The 14,817-nt window shown below is 45.8% G+C and overlaps 1 protein-coding gene across 1 annotated transcript in view; it reads left to right on the top strand.

Moving 5' to 3' along the window:
* LOC102303076 (glutamyl aminopeptidase) overlaps nucleotides 1-14,817 on the top strand; it is a 38,822-nt gene that overhangs the window by 7,103 nt on the left and 16,902 nt on the right. Inside the window, exons 5-9 of the mRNA XM_042227259.1 lie at nucleotides 330-484; nucleotides 2,658-2,771; nucleotides 2,863-2,997; nucleotides 3,836-3,901; nucleotides 4,025-4,090. Coding sequence (XP_042083193.1) covers nucleotides 330-484; nucleotides 2,658-2,771; nucleotides 2,863-2,997; nucleotides 3,836-3,901; nucleotides 4,025-4,090 — 536 coding nt within the window. The remainder of the gene's footprint in view (nucleotides 1-329; nucleotides 485-2,657; nucleotides 2,772-2,862; nucleotides 2,998-3,835; nucleotides 3,902-4,024; nucleotides 4,091-14,817) is intronic.

Below are 14,817 nucleotides of genomic sequence, written 5' to 3'. Positions count from 1 at the left end.
CTTTATACTTTATTGATCCCTGTGGGGAAATTCCTCTCTGCATTTAACCCATGCACTCAGTGAAGCAGTGGGCAGCCATTGGGTACCGCAGGGTAGCCGTTCAGTGGATTCAAACCCCCAACCTTCCGATCACGGGGCCACCACTCTACCTACTGAGCTATCCCTGCCCCTAGATAGACGCAGTGATGACAGCAACATCAGGAAAGAGGAACACGAGAAGCTGGAGAAGACATGGAAGGTGAAGGTAACAGTGGTCCCAGTGGTCATCGGAGGTAATCATGTATGTGTGTGTGTGTGGTGATTTGTACCTCTCTTTTGTTTGGATCCAGATAAGATAGCCATTCCTGACTTTGGTACTGGTGCCATGGAGAACTGGGGTCTTATCACCTACAGGGAAACCAACTTGCTTTATGATGAAAACCAGTCATCCTCTTACAACAAGCAGCGAGTTGCCAGTGTCATCGCACATGAACTGGTTCACCAGGTAATGTTTTGATATATTTTGATTTTATAGAGAAATAAACCTTTTTCCTGAAAATGTTTTCTTCCACTTTGCTAAATTGCATACTTTATATTTTGTGCTTGAATGTAGTGACTAAAAGAAACATTTTAGAATGAATTACGTACCACTGAAACGCCAACTTTATGATACAATTCAGTTTAATTCAAGTCAGTTTTACTGAGCAAGAAATTAAGGAGAATGTGTGACTAGAATCTCACTCTTGGTAAAGAGTGAAGGGGAACTGGGAAGGGGACCAGAGAAAACGACAGAGTCCAACATTAATTTGGGTCATAAACTAACATAGTGAAGCTCTGTAGGGCAAGCTCAGCCCGCTCAGCGGGGATTTCATCTTATGGTTAATAACAGAGCGGATCATGTGTCTTTTTCTTCTTCTATGGCAAACATTGTTTGAATTTTTAGACTGTTTTGATAGAGTTTGGGTGGTTTTGGTAGAGTTCTATAACATCAGTATTAAACATCACTAGTCATTCATCCTAATTTAAATTTTATGCGGCTAAGAGGAACAAGCATAAAACAGTAGCTCCATCATGGAGCCACTCTTGTTTGAACCAAGTTTTCTTGGATGACAGAAAACTGGGAATACCAGTTTCTGTAAGCGTCGGGGTAGAGGTAGAGCAGCTCATCTGCTAATTTAAAGGTTGTTCAGACTGGCTGCTTCAATCTGATCCTTGGGCAAGATAAGGAACCCTAAGTTGCTTTCCGATGCATTCATCAGAACGGAAATGTTAAATATAAAGGATAGAAAAAAGTGTTTTTATGAATGGCTGAATGAGGCATGTAGTATAAAGAACTTAAGTAAAGTACAAAAGTGCCAGTCTGTTGACCATTTTTACTTGTTTACTTTGATTGTGACTTGGTCTTTGGTTAGTTCAGGCCTCTACAGTATGTCACAATTCAGCAGTTGCAAGCGCAAAGACTCATTTGAGAATCCAGAGGTATAATTGAAAAATTCTTTATATGTTCTTCAACCTTTTGCATGATGTACATGATTCATTGCAACATATCAGATATTTGACAGGAATGGATGAGTTTTTCATTTAAAATTGCAGTTAAGTTGATGTTTACAAAAGCCTCTTCTTACATGTTTTGAGCAATAAAGCTTTTACAGGGTAGTGCACTGCTGTGTTGGAATACTGAAGACAACTGTGCACCACTTTTTATTCACCGGTCTGCATTAGCTTTATATGGTGTTATTTTTGTGCTTCTATTCTGAGCACACGTTAAAAAAATGCAAGGGCAAATGTTGCATTTTGAGGAGAAAATTATTTTGAGTGAAGAAAAGTTTAATTTGAGCGAATAAAATTCATTTCTGCGAACAAGAAATGTATTTCAGTGTTTGCTATCATCCATATGCACACACAGTAACAGCCCGTCTCGCTCAGTTGTTGGCATTTGCTCTGTGTGCTCACAGACATCTACAGACCTGCTCTCAGCATCTCTGCTCCCTGCACGCTCAACTCTCTGTACACCGTTATAAGTGTGCCACAAAAACAACCAATCACAGACTTGGATGCAAAACTTCTGATTGGCTGTTACGGTCTCCAATCAACTCGCTAGCTACTGCATTCCTACTGCTACTGCAGTTAGTATGTTTAATTATTTTATTTTGAAATATATTATTTTTTAAGACCAGTGTTGGTTTTAATCTAGTTTTGTGGAGATAAACACAGACGACATGAGATCTCTCAATTATCACTCCTGGTTTATTCACTATCACCACACAACTGAATACTTTGCGCTCCAAAACACAGCAACCATTTCCTGTCCACTGGGGAAGTGGAGCCCTCCAGTGGTCCACCACAGTTTAAACCAAACCACTCCACTGGATTTAGCTACAGCTGTAGCCGTAACAGCCAATCAGAATTTTTGCATCCTAGTCTGTGATTGGTTGGTTTTGTGGCACACTTATAACAATGTAGAGAGAGTTTATGGTGGCCCTGAGAGGCCAAACAGACTGAGACTTAAGAAAACACCAGCAATAAGAAAAACGCTGCAAAAGCACACAAAACACAACAGAAATAGGAAAAAAGAAAATGGAAATTCGTTTTTCCTATTTCCGTATTTGTTTTGTGTGCTTTTGCAATTTCTTATTTTGTGTGGACTCTTGAAACTCATGTCAGTTGTATTTTTTCAGTGGTTTGGAAATATTGTAACTATGGATTGGTGGGATGACCTGTGGCTCAATGAGGGCTTTGCCAGCTTCTTTGAGTACATCGGAGTGGAATTAGCAGAACCAACCTGGGGCATGGTGAGTTCTCCTTTAAAGGCACATTAAAGATCCACCGAGCTATTACTGCCAGTCACCTGGAAGTTCTACCTGTGTTGCTGTGGTCTTACAGCGAGACATCATGATCATCAGTGATGTGCTTCCTGTCATGGTGGATGACGCTCTGCTGTCCTCTCATCCGATCATTGTAGATGTGTCAACCCCAGCTGAAATCACCTCTGTGTTTGATGCCATCTCATACAGCAAGGTATGAGATCTCTCTGTAAGCACTCAGACAATAAAAGTTAACCATACTGTTACACTACATGCAAACAAGATCCAACATGTATCACTCGTGACTGTGTGTGACAGATTAAGCACTTAAGATGAACAGAATAAATACTGGATATTATATTTGAATGGGTGGATGTAGATTGCACTATAAAAGTCCTGTGAGTTGTCAACAATACATTAAAATTGCTCTATGGATATCAGTTGTGAGATTATTTTATCATGTTATCCTATGCCTATAATCGAAATGCGTGAATTATTATACTGCTGTAAGCCACACCATACTTCTTATTATAGAGTATAATTAGTATGTAGCCGTAGTTCTAGTTTGCATTATGCTTCTGAATGACAAAAGAATGTGAAAATCATTAGACAGGTTTGTATTAACCTATATTGATTTACTGTGAATGAGTTACTGTTCCATGACATTTCATACTGCTGTGTTAAGAAGAGAATACTGTGTGCAGAGAGCACATTCCACAGGAGCTTCACCCCCTCGTTGGAAGCAGATAAACAGGGAGCCAAGGTCAGGCTCACTGAGAGTTAGAGGGTATGTATCTTTAGGCTTTTACGACTAGGTGGGGGTCAACAGAGGCTATAAAGGTTTGAGTAACGCTCCACCCTTTTGAGATTTGCTGTCTCCCCATCCGGATGGTTTGTGCTCTTAAAGTGTTGAATTGTATGGAATAAAGGATTGTTGATTGAGCATTTATACACCGAGTATTGTTCTTCCTTCAGCCCAAAGATCAAAAGAATTGGGAGGATTTAACACAGTCCATTTACCTTGTAATGAAAATTGTTCAACTTTTTTCCAGGGAGCATCTATTCTCAGGATGCTGGAGGACTGGATGGGCAGAGACGAGTTCAGAGATGGTTGTCGAGTAAGTCATAGACTCACAGCTCTTTTAGTATTTAAAAAATTGATGTTGCTCTTTTGATTAACATTAATTATAATTTCAAATCTCCCAGCAGCTGAGTAATCAAGTCTTTTTCTCTTTCAACAGAAATATTTGAAAGACTTCTATTTCAAGAATGCCAAAACGAGTGACTTCTGGGCATCTCTTGCCAGTGTATGTTTGGACTTGCCCTTCAGTCTGTGCTAGTGTTAAGACTAAGAAAAATACACAATTGCTAAAAGAAAAAGGAAATATTTAGGGTTATTTTCTTAATCATATTAACATTTCAGGAAATTTCTTCAAGCAACTGAAATCCCTAAAAACATCGAGCTGCTAGACTGTTAAATCTGTTATGACCGGCTGTGTGCAGGCAGGAATAGGACCCAAGGTGCAGACACTCGGAGGCAAAACTTGAACTCAAAACAGCTTTAATGTTAAACTCAAATGTAAAATAACTGGACATATCAAAATAAACTTACACCGGAAGACTGACAGAACACACAGCTAGATAAACAGTAGATCGCGACACAGAGAAACACAGGGCTTAAATACACAGAGGGAGCAATCAGGGAATGGGTAACAGGAGGGAAACACAGCTGGGGCAAATCAGGCCTAACGAGACAAGGGGAAGCAAAACCAGACACATTAACATCAGACATGGACTTTCAAAGTAAAACAGGAAACATACACAGACTGAACTAAAGACACAGACTCGCACGCACTGTAACAGAGGGAACAGAGACGTGGGACCAGGGCAGACACTGACTGGACACGGGGAGCAACTAAGGATTACACAGAGACAAACCATAAGACATGACTCTAATGAAGAAACCAAAGAATAGAAATGATAAATAATACAATAAACCCAAAGGGCTGGCTGCCAGACAGTCAAAACCTGAACAACAAAACTAAAAACAACCCAACCAGGGTGGGTGGTGGGGGAAACAGGATGGAGGAGCCAGAAACAAAAAAAGTTGCAAACACTGGAAAGCAGCAGAACAAAAACAGGCTCACGACAGGCGCAGGCGGCCAGGAAAAACAGTTCACCCAAAGTTCAGGGGGGCGGCCTGGAGGCTGACGGCCCAAGAGCCCAGAAAACAGTTCAGGTGGCCGGGCAGGCGGGAGGCACGGGGGACGGAGCAGGTCAGGAGGCCGGCCGGGAGGGAGGCACCAGCGGCGACGTAGTTCAGGGGGCCGTCCATGATGGCAATGACATCCAGTCATCGGCCTGGAAAGTGGCCGGACAGGACGTGCACGATGAGCAGGCCAGACAGGACGTGCAGGACGAGCAGGCTGGACAGGACGTGCAGGACGGACAGGACGTGCAGGACCAGACGGCATGGAGACCTCAGGCGCAGACGAAGCTAGGCAGAGTGAGACAGGACCAGGCGACACTGAAGGCGAAGACACGGAGGCTGGACCAGGCGACGCAGAGGCTGAAGCTGGACCAGGTGAAGCTGAAGACACGGAGGCTGGATCAGACGAGGGTGAAGACTCGGAGGCTGGACCGGACGAGGGTGAAGACTTGGAGGCTGGACCAGACGAGGGTGGCGCTGCCGGCGACGGCGTGGGAGCCGCAGGTTGCTGGACGGGCCCCTCGGACCCTCCAGTGGGAACAGGCGGCTGAAGCGGTTCCTTGGACCCTCCAGCCGGAACAGGTAGCTGAGTAAACAACTGAGGTGAGAACTGAGCAGGTGACTGAGCTGATAGGTGAGCTAAAGTCTGAGCTATGGGGAGAAGTTTAAGATGTATTGACTGTTGTAAAGATGGTAGTAATGGTGGGTAAGGTGGTGGATTAGCAGTAAGCTGAGCTCGTTCCCCTGAGCCTCCAGAACCTGAAGATAACTGCTGGACGGGCTCACCTGAGCCTCCAGCGAGGTCAGAAACAGGTGCAGGTACGGGTGGTGGAGCTAACTGGTTCCCGGTCATCCTCACCTTGGGAGCCGGGACAGGCACCGTCAACGGCTGGGCCGCTGCTGTCCCCACCCGAGGAGCTAGTACGGGTGCAGCGACAGGCAGACTGGCGGCGCGCACAGACGCAGCGGCCCGGGGCTCCTACATTTTTGCACTTTTGGTGGTATTGGGTATTATTTCACATAGTCTGGGGTTACTTCAATACAACAGAGATGATCTACTACAACTAAGCCGTGGAGATCTTCAACTAACATCCGAGTATCTCATCCCCCCGGAGATCGTTAAGCAACCCCCGGGGCTACCCGCAACAGCAAGCCGCAGGAGGAGACGTTGCGAGCGGAGGCAGAAGAGAGGCAGGCGGGGAGGCCTGTGGGCACGGCTAAAGACTAGTCCGTTTAAACCACCACTCCCGATCATATTCCTCTCCAACGCCCGTTCAATCCGTTACAAACTGGATGAAATACGACTGCAGATCGCCACTCGACGGACTTTTAATAACTGTTCGTGCATGATTTTCACTGAAACCTGGCTGGACAGCGCCATTCCCGATGCGGCTATTGATCTAGCAGGCCGCACCGCCTATCGAGCCGACAGGTCTGCGGACTCGGGTAAGAAGACTGGCGGGGGGCTGTGCATCTATATTAACAACTTTTGGTGCACGAACGTCACGGTAACGGAAAGACTGTGCAGTACAGAGGTAGAACTGTTGGTGTTAAAGTGCCGTCCATTCTATCTCCCTCGGGAATTTTCTGCCGTTTACATCTGCGCTGTTTACATTCCACCAGATGCTAATGCTAAGCTAGCGTTAGCACAATTGAGCAGCAGCATCAATAACAGCCTGGTAGCACACCCGGACAGTGTCTTTATTGCGGCTGGGGATTTTAACCACGCGGACCTGAAATCTGTACTTCACAATTTCCACCGTAATGTGAAGTGTGCTACCAGAGGAGATAGAACGTTGGACCAGGTGTACACCAACATGGCGAATGCATACAGAGCCCAGGCTTATCCCCACCTGGGTCTGTCAGACCATCTCTCCCTTCTGCTACACCCAATATACACACAAAAGATCAAGAGCACTGGGATTACAACCAAAACCGTGAGAACATGGCCGCAGGATGCTATTCCGATGCTTCAGGACTGTTTCCACTGCACAGACTGGGATGTATTCAAGGTGCAGGACACTGACAATCGTGTCGCATTGGACAGTTACACCTCCACTGTCTTGGACTACATCTGTTTCTGTGTGGACAATGTAACAACTTGGAAACGATTCCGTGTGTTCCCTAATAATCCACCCTGGATGACACACGGAGTTCAACAACTTATTCGAACAAGGAACAACGCTTTCAAATCCGGGGACCAGGAGGCATACAGTGCTGCCAGGGCCAACCTGAGAAGAGGCATCAAGACTGCCAAGCAGCAGCACAGGAGGCGTATCGAGGCCAGGTTTGAGAACAACACAAACCCAAGGCAGGTCTGGGAGGGCATCAGGGCTATCACGGACTACAAAAGGAGAACACCATCACCCTCAGCCGACAGTTCTACTCTGGCTGAGGATCTAAATCTCTTTTATGCCCGTTTTGATAGGGAGAACACCGACCCTGTCCTGTCCCCTCTCCCCTCAACCGATCCTGCTCCAGTCCTGAGCACTCATGAGCTGAGGCGTGTGTTCCGGAGCATTAACACCAGGAAGGCGGCCGGGCCAGATGGAGTGCTGGGCCGGGTGCTAAAAGACTGTGCTGCGGACCTGGCGGACGTCTTCACCTCTATATATAACACCTCGTTGTCCTGTTCACTGGTACCATCCTGTTTCAAAGCAGCAACCATCGTTCCCATCCCAAAACAGTCAAATGTCACATGTCTGAACGATTTCAGACCTGTGGCACTCACCCCCATTCCCGCCAAATGCCTGGAGAGACTGGTCATTAAACACATCAGAGCTGCTTTTCCACCATCCCTGGACTCGCACCAGTTTGCATACAGGGAGAACCGGTCAACCGAGGATGCGATCGCCACAGTGCTGCACACATTACTGAAGCACTTGGAACACAGGAACACCTATGCACGGCTCCTCTTTGTAGACTACAGCTCGGCTTTTAATACCATCCGGCCATACAAACTCCGTCCCAAACTCCACCAACTGGGACTTAACTCCTCTCTGTGCAACTGGATTGTGGACTTCCTCACTAACCGTAGACAGAGTGTCAGAGTGGGTAAGAACACCTCCTCCACCCTTGTGGTCAACACCGGTGCCCCTCAGGGGTGTGTTCTGAGCCCTCTGCTATACACTCTCTTCACCCATGACTGTATTTCCTCCTGCGCGTCCAATCTCATTGTTAAGTTTGCAGATGACACTACAGTGCTCGGACTTATATCCAACAATGATGAGACAAACTATAGGACAGAGGTGCAACAACTAGAGTCATGGTGCCACGACAATAACTTGGTCTTAAACACCAAAAAGACCAAGGAGATCATTGTAGATTTCCGGAAGAGGGGTCATAACAACCATCTGCCTCTCTTCATTGGCAGTGAGGCGGTGGAGAGGGTGAGCAGTTTTAAATTCTTGGGGGTAACTGTGACCGAGGACCTGTCCTGGGGCAACCATATCACCTCAGTTGCACGGAAGGCCCAACAGCGCCTCTACTACCTGAGGAGACTGCGGAGCGCACACATTCCCAGATCTCTGATGTTGAACTTCTACAACTGTGCCATCAGCAGCGTTCTGACGTATGGATTTCTAGTATGGTTCCCCAGCTGCACCAAGGCCGATCAGCAAGCACTCCAGCGGGTGGTGAAAGAAGCTGGCAGAATTATTGGAACAAGTCTGCCAGAGATCAGTAATATCTTCCCCACTCGCTGTCTGAGGAGGGTGCACAGTATCCTGCGGGACCAACATCACCCTGCGCGCCACCTTTTCCATCTGCTGCCCTCAGGGAGAAGGTACAGGTCTATACAGGCCAGAACATCCAGACTGGCCAACAGCCTGTATCCACAGGCTGTGAGGCTCCTGAACTCTCTGCCCCCCTCTCACGGACAATAACCATATCCAACTTCTTAATAGCAATGAACTGGTCTGCATTGGTGCATCATATCTTTATTCTCTTCCCCCTCCTGCCCCCCCCCTCTTTCTTAAATAGATAACTATCATATCTGATATCATATCTCACAGTACAATAATATTGAATGGGTTGCATTGTTGTATTTTGTCATGTTTCTCAGGTCTTTGTCTGAATTTCTACGAACATTATTGCTAAGGATTGTCTTATTGCATTGGAGTCACACTGGGTTAAATATGTACACTTGGGTTTTAAGGGGTATTTATTATTTTCTTCTTTTTTGGGTTGTATGGAAGCCCCAAACGCAATTTCATTGTTCTTGACAATGACAATAAATAAATACTATACTATACTATATGGACAATTCTGAGCAACTTGTGGTGGTGAGTCGAAATGACAACATTTCCCACACTCCTGAGCCAATAAACAGAAAGGACTATAATCTCACCTCAGACACCTTCGGGATCTCTTTTCTCGATGATGATTTGGATTGGGAGGCCAGTTTTGGTTTAGCTCCTCACGAGCTAGGTAATGACAATATACATTCCTCTGAGATTTTTAGTCCTAATACTGTTCATCGTGGTGGAAATAAGCTAAAACCCACTTTTGCCAAGTCTGTTTTTTCTAAACCTGGCCACATCTGAGACTGTGAAAACTGTTAAATCAAAGACTGTTGAGACTGTTAGACGTGGTGGTGGTAGGAAGCTAACAAACATTTTAGATGAGTCTGTGTGCCCCTCTGTTGGTCTTCCTTGGTCTCTTGTGTTCTGGGGGCCTCTGGATGTCTGGAGTTTTGATCTCCTCCATACCTGCTTCATGCCCTGGAGGACGGGGCTGTGCCCCCCCCACACCCTCTAGCAGATCATTACATGAAGGAACCTTTTAAAAACAAGCGCGTCCATGCTCACAGGTGTACACACGGGTGATCACACCCACAAACTACACCCTTTTTGGCTCCTACCTCAAAGCACACTGTTCTGTTGATCTTATGTGCTGCACAATAATGTTTAATATTTAGTATTTACTGTATATTCCCATAATCATGTGATGTTGTTTATTGTATTGCTCTCGTTTTCTTCTGCTTGTTTTCTTTTTTCTTTCTCAACAGGTGATCCAGGTGATTGATATATGTATTTTTTGTCTGCTTATTTAGTTGGTTTTTGTTTTTTTGCCCTTTATCCCCGTCCCTCTTCTCCGCTGTTTTCCCCCTCTTCCTTTCTCCCTTTTCTTTTCCTCATTCAAGTCTGTCCCGTATTTAGCAAGTGAAAATAAAAAATAAAATAAACAATAAAAGGTGAATCAAATAGACCATTACGGCAAGGCTGGGATGGTCAATTTGGTAAAGTAAATCCGTTGGGCATCTTTCTTTGCCTTTAGACAATAATTCTGATGGCAAAAGAGCCAAACGGGACAGGCAGAAAAAAAAAAAAGACTGTGTTTGCTGAGCCTGCTCCTTCGCCCTGTTGTGTTCCTGCTCCCAGGGCAGCTCGGGCCCAGCATTCCCCTGCACCTGTTTCAGTGCTTCAGGTGAGGGAGGCTGAGGTCCAGCTGGTCCCTGCTCCGGTGTCCAGGCCGGCTGAGGCTCTGCCTGTCGCTGCACCCGTACTAGCTCCTCGGGTGGGGACAGCAGCGGCCCAGCCGTTGACGGTGCCTGTCCCGGCTCCCAAGGTGAGGATGACCGGGAACCAGTTAGCTCCACCACCCGTACCTGCACCTGTTTCTGACCTCGCTGGAGGCTCAGGTGAGCCCGTCCAGCAGTTATCTTCAGGTTCTGGAGGCTCAGGGGAACGAGCTCAGCTTACTGCTAATCCACCACCTTACCCACCATTACTACCATCTTTACAACAGTCAATACATCTTAAACTTCTCCCCATAGCTCAGACTTTAGCTCACCTATCAGCTCAGTCACCTGCTCAGTTCTCACCTCAGTTGTTTACTCAGCTACCTGTTCCGGCTGGAGGGTCCAAGGAACCGCTTCAGCCGCCTGTTCCCACTGGAGGGTCCGAGGGGCCCGTCCAGCAACCTGCGGCTCCCACGCCGTCGCCGGCAGCGCCACCGTTGTCTGGTCCAGCCTCCAAGTCTTCACCCTCGTCCGGTCCAGCCTCCGAGTCTTCACCCTCGTCTGATCCAGCCTCCGTGTCTTCAGCTTCACCTGGTCCAGCTTCAGCCTCTGCGTCGCCTGGTCCAGCCTCCGTGTCTTCGCCTTCAGTGTCGCCTGGTCCTGTCTCACTCTGCCTAGCTTCGTCTGCGCCTGAGGTCTCCATGCCGTCTGGTCCTGCACGTCCTGTCCTGCACGTCCTGTCCGTCCTGCACGTCCTGTCCAGCCTGCTCGTCCTGCACGTCCTGTCTGGCCTGCTCATCGTGCACGTCCTGTCCGGCCACTTTCCAGGCCGATGACTGGATGTCATTGCCATCATGGACGGCCCCCTGAACTACGTCGCCGCTGGTGCCTCCCTCCCGGCCGGCCTCCTGACCTGCTCCGTCCCCCGTGCCTCCCGCCTGCCCGGCCACCTGAACTGTTTTCTGGGCTCTTGGGCCGTCAGCCTCCAGGCCGCCCCCCTGAACTTTGGGTGAACTGTTTTTCCTGGCCGCCTGCGCCTGTCGTGAGCCTGTTTTTGTTCTGCTGCTTTCCAGTGTTTGCAACTTTTTTTGTTTCTGGCTCCTCCATCCTGTTTCCCCCACCACCCACCCTGGTTGGGTTGTTTTATGTTTTGTTGTTCAGGTTTGGCTGTCTGGGAGCCAGCCCTTTGGGGGGGGATACTGTTAGGATGCCTGGGTCGTTGACCCAGGGTTTTGAGTTTATTGTATTATTTATCATTTCTATTCTTTGGTTTCTTCATTAGAGTCATGTCTTATGGTTTGTCTCTGTGTAATCCTTAGTTGCTCCCCGTGTCCAGTCAGTGTCTGCCCTGGTCCCACGTCTCTGTTCCCTCTGTTACAGTGCGTGCGAGTCTGTGTCTTTAGTTCAGTCTGTGTTATGTGTTTCCTGTTTTACTTTGAAAGTCCATGTCTGATGTTAATGTGTCTGGTTTTGCTTCCCCTTGTCTCGTTAGGCCTGATTTGCCCCAGCTGTGTTTCCCTCCTGTTACCCATTCCCTGATTGCTCCCTCTGTGTATTTAAGCCCTGTGTTTCTCTGTGTCGCGATCTACCGTTTATCTAGCTGTGTGTTCTGTCAGTCTTCCGGTGTAAGTTTATTTTGATATGTCCAGTTATTTTACATTTGAGTTTAACATTAAAGCTGTTTTGAGTTCAAGTTTTGCCTCCGAGTGTCTGCACCTTGGGTCCTATTCCTGCCTGCACACAGCCGGTCATAACAGATTTAACAGTCTAGCAGCTCGATGTTTTTAGGGATTTCAGTTGCTTGAAGAAATTTCCTGAAATGTTAATATGATTAAGAAAATAACCCTAAATATTTCCTTTTTCTTTTAGCAATTGTGTATTTTTCTTAGTCTTAACACTAGCACAGACTGAAGGGCAAGTCCAAACATACACTGGCAAGAGATGCCCAGAAGTCACTCGTTTTGGCATTCTTGAAATAGAAGTCTTTCAAATATTTCTGTTGAAAGAGAAAAAGACTTGATTACTCAGCTGCTGGGAGATTTGAAATTATAATTAATGTTAATCAAAAGAGCAACATCAATTTTTTAAATACTAAAAGAGCTGTGAGTCTATGACTTACTCGACAACCATCTCTGAACTCGTCTCTGCCCATCCAGTCCTCCAGCATCCTGAGAATAGATGCTCCCTGGAAAAAAGTTGAACAATTTTCATTACAAGGTAAATGGACTGTGTTAAATCCTCCCAATTCTTTTGATCTTTGGGCTGAAGGAAGAACAATACTCGGTGTATAAATGCTCAATCAACAATCCTTTATTCCATACAATTCAACACTTTGAGCACAAACCATCCGGATGGGGAGACATGCATGCAGAGGGGCACAGCAAATCTCAAAATGGTGGAGCGTTACCCAAAGCTTTTATAGCCTCTGTTGACCCCCACCTAGTCGTAAAAAGCCTAAACTTACATACCCTCTAACTCTCAGTGAGCCTGTTTATGACCTTGGCTCCCTGTCTTATCTGCTCCAAGAAGGGGGTGAAGCTCCTGTGGAATGTGTTTGTGCTCTCTGCACACAATATTCTCTTCTTAACTCAGCAGTATGAAATGTCATGAAACAGTGTAACTCATTCACAGTAAATCAACAGTATAGGATAATACAAACCTATCTAATAATCTAATGATTTTCACATTCTTTTTAATTCAGAAATATAATGCAAACTAGAACTACAGCTACATACTATTATACTCTCTATAATAAGAGTATGTGTGGCTTACAGCAGTATAATGATTCACTCATTTCGATTACAGGCATAGGATAACATAGATAGAATAATAATCTCACATGGTATCCATAGAGCAATTTTAATGTATTGTTGACAACTCACAGGACTTTTATAGTGCAATCTACATCCACCCATTCAAATATAATATCCAGTATTTATTCTGTTCATCTTAAGTGCTTAATCTGTCACACACAGTCACGAGTGATACATGTTGGATCTTGTTTGCATGTAGTGTAACAGTATGGTTAACTTTTATTGTCTGAGTGCTTACAGAGAGATCTCATACCTTGCTGTATGAGATGGCATCAAACACAGAGGTGATTTCAGCTGGGGTTGACACATCTACAATGATCGGATGAGAGGACAGCAGAGCGTCATCCACCATGACAGGAAGCACATCACTGATGATCATGATGTCTCGCTGTAAGACCACAGCAACACAGGTAGAACTTCCAGGTGACTGGCAGTAATAGCTCGGTGGATCTTTAATGTGCCTTTAAAGGAGAACTCACCATGCCCCAGGTTGGTTCTGCTAATTCCACTCCGATGTACTCAAAGAAGCTGGCAAAGCCCTCATTGAGCCACAGGTCATCCCACCAATCCATAGTTACAATATTTCCAAACCACTGAAAAAATACAACTGACATGAGTTTCAAGAGTCCACACAAAATAAGAAATTGCAAAAGCACACAAAACAAATACGGAAATAGGAAAAACGAATTTCCATTTTCTTTTTTCCTATTTCTGTTGTGTTTTGTGTGCTTTTGCAGCGTTTTTCTTATTGCTGGTGTTTTCTTAAGTCTCAGTCTGTTTGGCCTCTCAGGGCCACCATAAACTCTCTCTACATTGTTATAAGTGTGCCACAAAACCAACCAATCACAGACTAGGATGCAAAAATTCTGATTGGCTGTTACGGCTACAGCTGTAGCTAAATCCAGTGGAGTGGTTTGGTTTAAACTGTGGTGGACCACTGGAGGGCTCCACTTCCCCAGTGGACAGGAAATGGTTGCTGTGTTTTGGAGCGCAAAGTATTCAGTTGTGTGGTGATAGTGAATAAACCAGGAGTGATAATTGAGAGATCTCATGTCGTCTGTGTTTATCTCCACAAAACTAGATTAAAACCAACACTGGTCTTAAAAAATAATATATTTCAAAATAAAATAATTAAACATACTAACTGCAGTAGCAGTAGGAATGCAGTAGCTAGCGAGTTGATTGGAGACCGTAACAGCCACTCAGAATTTTTGCATCCAAGTCTGTGATTGGTTGTTTTTGTGGCACACTTATAACGGTGTACAGAGAGTTGAGCGTGCAGGGAGCAGAGATGCTGAGAGCAGGTCTGTAGATGTCTGTGAGCACACAGAGCAAATGCCAACAACTGAGCGAGACGGGCTGTTACTGTGTGTGCATATGGATGATAGCAAACACTGAAATACATTTCTTGTTCGCAGAAATGAATTTTGTTCGCTCAAATTAAACTTTTCTTCACTCAAAATAATTTTCTCTAAAATGCAACATTTGGCCTTGCATTTTTTTAACGTGGCTCAGAATAGAGGCACAAAAATAACGCCATAAGCTCTCCTG

Source organism: Haplochromis burtoni, unplaced genomic scaffold, assembly GCF_018398535.1.
Source record: "Haplochromis burtoni strain Fernald_Lab_line unplaced genomic scaffold, NCSU_Asbu1 Contig_251, whole genome shotgun sequence".
Taxonomy (NCBI): domain Eukaryota; kingdom Metazoa; phylum Chordata; class Actinopteri; order Cichliformes; family Cichlidae; genus Haplochromis; species Haplochromis burtoni.
This window is presented reverse-complemented; position numbering and strand designations above follow the sequence as displayed.